General features: G+C 45.5%; 1 protein-coding gene across 1 annotated transcript; it reads left to right on the forward strand.

Moving 5' to 3' along the window:
* Positions 1 to 315: 315 nt before the first annotated feature.
* On the forward strand, positions 316 to 5,572 carry GCNT3 (glucosaminyl (N-acetyl) transferase 3, mucin type). Its single transcript, XM_043918946.1, has 3 exons — positions 316 to 443; positions 1,708 to 1,894; positions 3,764 to 5,572. The coding sequence occupies exon 3, from the start codon at positions 3,815 to 3,817 to the stop codon at positions 5,135 to 5,137; it is 1,323 nt and encodes a 440-aa protein (XP_043774881.1). The 5' UTR covers positions 316 to 443; positions 1,708 to 1,894; positions 3,764 to 3,814; the 3' UTR covers positions 5,138 to 5,572.
* The last annotated feature ends 1,122 nt before the right edge of the window (positions 5,573 to 6,694 follow it).

A 6,694-nucleotide genomic window follows, 5' to 3' on the forward strand; every position in this document is an offset into this window, starting at 1 on the left:
AGGAGGTCACCAAAAGAAAAAGACCTAAATTCCCAATGCTTTACTGGGGGCTGTGTAAACAATTCTTGTAGAAGGAAGGCAGCACTAACTCGCCCCGGATATTACACTGTTGCCTTTACATGAAGCCTGCCCTTCTGGACTCAACCTTTGTTATGTGGAATGGGGGAGTCTGCAAACCATGTTAGTGCTTTATCAGCGCCCCCTGTTACACTCTGCCAATAGGGGGCGCTGGAGCGAGGCTGGAGGCGGAACTTCCTGTTGTCTTTCTCTGTACGTTGCTTACCGAGCATCACCATGGCAACGCCCTTCTACCTCGCTGTGGCCATTCCTTTCTGTGCCTGCACTGAATCCAGTTAACAGTAGCGGAGGACGGAGACACCAGGCTCTTCAGGAGAGGTCTGGATCTCAGGCTAAGAGGATCTCCTCTGAGCTCAGTGACCCAGGTACCATCTGCTTAGGGTTCCCCTCTCAGAGGTCTGAGTTGCTGCTTGTTGGCACCCTCTTCCCAAATTCTCAAGTAAACAAATCCCAAGTATCTCCCTCATTCCGGCCTACTTCCAGCAATTTCTACTTCCCTAATAATTTAGCATCGTCTATCCCTCCCCCCACTTTCACTTACTTGATACCTAGTTAAATTCTTTCCATGAAATTATTAATATTACATTTGCTATTTCAAACATTTGGTGAGGAATGCTGCATTCTTGCCTGGAGAACCCCAGGGACGGGGAGCCTGGTGGGCTGCCGTCTGTGGGGTCGCACAGAGTCGGACACGGCTGAAGCGACTTAGCAGCAGCAGCTGCATTTTTGGAGGAGTGACTTGAGGGTGAGAGAGAGAGAGACAAAGTGGCAAGCAATGTGAGCAGTTTTTTGTTTTTTCTTGGGTGTGGCATATGAGGATCTTAGTTCCCTGCCTAGGAATTGAACCTGTGTCCCCTGCTTTGGGAGGTCATAGTGTTAACCACTGGACCATCAGGGAAGAACCTGTCAGCAAAGTCTCTGCCAGCAGTTTTGAAGGAGGCATTTTTCACACTGTATTGCCAAAACCATCTATGGGACTCTCTTGGTGTTATCCTTTGTTCAGACTGCCAGGAACCCTAGGGTCTCAGACATTAGTGAGGGAGATCTACAATTTGGAACCTCAAGGATATTTCTTCAGCCTAAAGATTATTAACAGTCATGGAAAGGCAAATGGATTTTTTGGTTTTTGTTTTGTTTTTTTTGAGCAGTTGCCATGAAAGAACAAACTCTGGTTTTTACTTACCTTTTTTCCCTTCAAATAAAACAACAAAAGAAACAACTTTGAAGGTCATTTTTATTGCTTCAGTCTTCAGTGAAATTCAGGGAGTCTTCAGGGAACAAAAGAGGAGTGACATCTGATCTCCAGGTCAAAAGAAGGCAAGGGAATACCTGTATGTTTTTATGGCTCCTTGTTAAGAGGGCAAAAAGCTTTCAGGTTCTTGCATGAGTATTGACAGGTTGTTATGAATGATTTTGCAGCAGGAGAGCATGGCTACAAACTAGGCTGTTCTGGATCAAATAGCTGCTTGCCTTCTCAGACATTGCCAGCATTTTTTTCTGCTTGCTCACCTCCCTCGGTGACTTGTTCTCGCAAATACAATCCTGAATGATATATCTGAGCTTGCTCTCTTATCTGAGAGCAGGAAGCTGGGTGAGTGACGGAGGCACCTGCTGCTCTTTACTTTACAGAGATTAAGAAGAAGACTGCCACAGTCTCTCTTGGATGTCCTGTGGAAGTTAGAAAACGTATTCTGGAGAGGCTGAAAGGAGACCAGGAGATATAGTGTTCATGTTCGCTTCCACAGAACCCAACCCTTGGAAAAAGAAACACCCCATGGCAAGAGATCTTCCCTAAATAGGACAGAAGCTATTAAAGGTGAGGGTTTTCTTTATTGTTCATTTTTTCTTCCTCTTAGATTTCCATAAGTTATTCCTCACGTGGGTACAATCTTATGTATCAAAGGAGATTGTGATAAGGGAAAAGAGTTATTGCTGGAAGGATATGTCACATTTTGTCTCTCTTTCTCACCTTTTAGGAATTTTTTCCCCCTATAGTATCTGGTTTTCTTTGGTACTAAGTATCCTAGTGATTCAAATAGACATTTAAATAGACATACTTTTTCATATTCTTTTTCATTATGTTTTGTCACAGGACATTGAATATAGTTCCCTGTATTGTATAGTAGGACTTTGTTTATTTTTAACATAGTAGTTTCTAAGTACCCTGTATTGTATTTAAAATGTAACTGTGGTGGAGGAACAAGTATCCAGCTTACTTACAGACAGACAGACAGACAGACAGACAGACAGACAGACACACACACACACACACACACACACACACACACACACACACACACACACACACACACACACACACACACACACACACACACACACACACACACACACACACACACACTGGGGACGATGGGGGAATATGGACAAGTCCCAGATTTGCTTCTTATAAGTATGTGATATTTGGCAAGTTATTTAGCTTCTGTTTTCCTCTCTATAAAAGAGGCCGAATAATACTGTGTTTTAAGCATGCTGTGAAGATCCACACACACACACACACACACACACACACACACACACACTGGGGACGATGGGGGAATATGGACAAGTCCCAGATTTGCTTCTTATAAGTATGTGATATTTGGCAAGTTATTTAGCTTCTGTTTTCCTCTCTATAAAAGAGGCCGAATAATACTGTGTTTTAAGCATGCTGTGAAGATCCAACAGGACAACGTAAAGAAATATTTCTGACTCATAGAAAGCACTCATTAAATACTGACATGCATAGCTCTGTGTGTCTCTGTGTGTGGATGGTGGTGGTTTAGTCGCAAAGTCGTGTCTGACTCTTTGTGACCCCATGGACTGTAGCCCGCCAGGCTCCTCTGTCCATGGAATTCTCCAGGCAAGAATACTGGAGTGGGTTGCCATTTCCTTCTCCATGTGTGTAGATATATTTTATTTATTTTTGGCCTCACTGTGCAGCATGTGGGAAATTAGTTCTACAACCAGGGATTGAACCTGCACCCACTGCCTTTGAAGCGTGAAGTCTTAACTACTGGGCCACCAGGAAAGTCCCTGGATAGATTTTACATCTGAGTAGACTGAGAGTGATCTATATGAATGACTACAATGTATTTTTGAAATTATGTTCAATTTTTTGTACTTGTTTAAGAACATTTTCTTGAAAGCATGGCTAGATGCCATATCTAACCAGTGAATTATGTGTGGTGAAAGCATCTAAAATATGAACTGTCAAATAAGACCAAGAAGTGAACTTTATCTTTTAAAAGCACTTTGGAGTTCTAGAACTGAAGGTGAGAGTGTGAACTTCCTGTCTTTTCTGTCTAGACCTATCACAAATTCTGTCCTCCAGATAAAAGCTACTTCAGACAGAGGGTGGTAAGGTGTGGGCAGAAGTCCTCTCTTCCTTGGAATAAAGGGTGGGGACTTCCTCTTACTCAGTACTCCCTCACAGCAGCAGGGCTGTTTCCTTTTCTCTCTCCCGGGTGGAGGTGGATCCGGGTCCTAACTCCAGGCCCAGCATGATCAGCTGGTTTGCAGCGTCAGGTTACAGATCTCCATCCACAAGGGTCCCAGGCAGGACTTGACTGAGGACATTTGTCTAGAGAAGAAATCTATCTTTGCCATCACTCTGGAGTTGGAACTTGATGTTCCTTGAGGATGTTCCGGATTAGTTTGTAACTAAAGGCATTTTGTTCTGTCCAAGGATCTCCTCCTCCGCCTTCCCTGTGCCCAAACTCTACCGATCTCTCATCCCATGAAGATGACTGGGTGGAAGAAGAAGCTCTGCCGGGGTCATCATCTGTGGGCCCTGGGCTGCTATATGCTGCTGGCCGTTGTTGCTCTGAGGCTTTCTCTCAGGTTGAAATGTGATGTAGATTCCTTGGATCTGGAGTCCAGGGGCTTCCAAAGTCAGCGTTGTAGAGATGTCTTATACAAGAACCTGAAGCTGCCAGCAAAGAGATCGATCAACTGTTCTGGGATCACACGAGGGGACCAGGAAGCAGTGAGCCAGGCTCTCCTGGACAACCTGGAAGTCAAGAAGAAGCGGTTGCCTTTCACTGACACTGATTACCTCAACATGACCAGAGACTGTGAGCGGTTTAAGGCCCGAAGGAAGTTCATACAGTTCCCACTGAGCAAAGAAGAGTTAGACTTCCCCATTGCATACTCGATGGTGGTCCATGAGAAGATTGAAAACTTTGAACGGCTGCTGCGAGCTGTGTATGCCCCTCAGAACATATACTGTGTCCATGTGGATGAGAAGTCCCCAGAAACTTTCAAAGAGGCAGTCAAGGCCATTATTTCCTGCTTCCCCAATGTCTTCATGGCCAGTAAGTTGGTCCCAGTGGTTTATGCCTCCTGGTCCAGAGTGCAGGCTGACCTGAACTGTATGGAAGACTTGCTCCAGAGCTCGGTGCCATGGAAATACTTACTGAATACATGCGGGACAGACTTCCCCATAAAGACCAACGCCGAGATGGTCCTGGCCCTCAAGATGTTGAATGGGAAGAACAGTATGGAGTCTGAGATACCTTCTGAGTACAAAAAAACTCGCTGGAAATACCGCTACGAGGTGACAGACAGACTGTACCTAACCAGCAAGATGAAGGACCCTCCCCCTGATAATTTACCTATGTTCACGGGGAATGCCTATTTTGTGGCTTCTCGAGCCTTTGTCCAGCATGTCTTAGAGAACCCCAAATCCCAAAGACTGATTGAATGGGCCAAAGACACCTATAGCCCTGATGAACACCTCTGGGCCACCCTTCAGCGTGCACCATGGATGCCTGGCTCTGTTCCCTACCACCCCAAGTATCACATCTCAGACATGACTGCCATCGCCAGGCTGGTCAAGTGGCAGGACCACGAGGGAGATGTCAGCATGGGGGCACCTTATGCACCTTGCTCTGGAATCCATCAGCGGGCCATTTGCATTTATGGGGCCGGGGACCTGCACTGGATTCTCCAGAACCATCACCTCTTGGCAAACAAGTTTGACCCAAGGGTGGATGATAACGTCCTGCAGTGCTTAGAAGAGTATTTACGTCATAAGGCCATCTATGGGACTGAACTTTGAGCTGTACTGTGGGCGGATTGCTACCTGAGGGCCAGGGACATGTGCCAACATGCCTAGGGCATGCTGGTACTGTGTGGGGTGGGGGACGAGGGCTGTGGAATTCGTGGCATCCCCCAGGGTCAGAGGCCTGCTCCTGGAGTGTGGAGAGTAGATATGCTGACTTGCAGACTGCTGCCCTGGGTGAACACTGACTGGTAGCTCAGCCCACTTCCAATAGCTCCTTCATTCACTTTCTCACTGAGTTCATAATAAGAACCAGCTGTCTGGGTAAGTGTGGGAGGAGACCTGGATTTCAGTTGAATTGGTATCGACTTTTCCACTCTCTGGAGGTGCCCATTCCTAATAATTCTAGGCTTGGTAGTGGGGAGAGGACTTTGATGGACAGAAGGCCTCCTGTTTTGTACTATTAACTTAATAAATAGCTTCTGATTAAAATCTCTACCTCTTTTTTTTGGTCTAGCAAGCCAGAAATAAGATAAAACCGTGAGACTTTTTCTCGTAACTCTTGGTGACATTTGAAATCCCCGGTGGCCAGCAAGAGAATCACCATTATTTCTTAGTGATCATGGCAGGCTGTATAAATGGCCGATGCACAAGAATATAAAGCCCCCCTTGTTTTGTTAATGTTGCCAGAAAAAAAAGCCAGGGTGATTTAACCAATGTGACCATCCATATCCTTACAGGAAAATTACAGCACTAATTTTGCAAGCTTCACAGCCAAAGCTTAATGTTCCATAACAAAGATTGAAGCAGCCATTAGGTAAGGTCACCATATAATTTACTGTCAAAACTGGAACTCATTTTAGTTGGCGGGGGCAGGGGGGGAGGGGGCGGCGAGGGGTACCGGGGTACAGGGGGGAGGGTGGATAGCCTGTAGTATTAATGATTATTTAGATAATAAGAATAAACTAGGTCTGGTTACTCCATCTTTATGCCTCTTGAGTCAAAACTCTTATTTAGGTATGTGAATGGAATGGTCACTGATTTTGTGGTTTATACATTTCCTTGGGGGGAGACAGCTGTGTGTGTGTGTATGTTGTACGTGCATTCTCTGCCCCAGCCTTCTTAGCCACCTGCCCAACAAATGTTACCCGGTGAAACAGTTTCTTTTCTAAAGCTCCAGAGATAATTATCAGGTTGTGTTAGTTGCTTAGTCGTGTCGGACTCTTTGCAACCCTATGGACTGTAACCCACCAGGCTCCTCTGTCCATGGGATTCTCCAGGCAAGAATACTGGAGTGGATTGCCATTCCCTTCTCCAGACGATCTTCCCGACCCAGGGATCGAACCTGGTCTCCTGCATCACAGGCAGATTCTTTACCGTTTGAGCTACAGGGAGATCTCAGGTTATCAGAAGGCAATTAGCTGCAAGTTACATTCTTCTATGATGGGGAAGTGATCCTTTGTAAACAGATAAGCATATCTTGTATATGGTAGAACTGGTTTTCTGCATACAGTACATTCTGGAAAAGTGATTTACACACCAGTTTGTATAATTTGGGGCTTCCCTGATGGCTCAGTTGGTAAAGAATCCACCTGCAATGAGGGAGACCCTGGT

This window comes from Cervus elaphus, chromosome 12 (assembly GCF_910594005.1).
Source record: "Cervus elaphus chromosome 12, mCerEla1.1, whole genome shotgun sequence".
Classification (NCBI taxonomy): Eukaryota; Metazoa; Chordata; class Mammalia; order Artiodactyla; family Cervidae; genus Cervus; species Cervus elaphus.

Coding starts and splice junctions, on each gene's coding strand:
- GCNT3 (XM_043918946.1), top strand. CDS start 3,815: ATGAAGATGACTGGGTGGAAGAAGAAGCTCTGCCGGGGTCATCATCTG.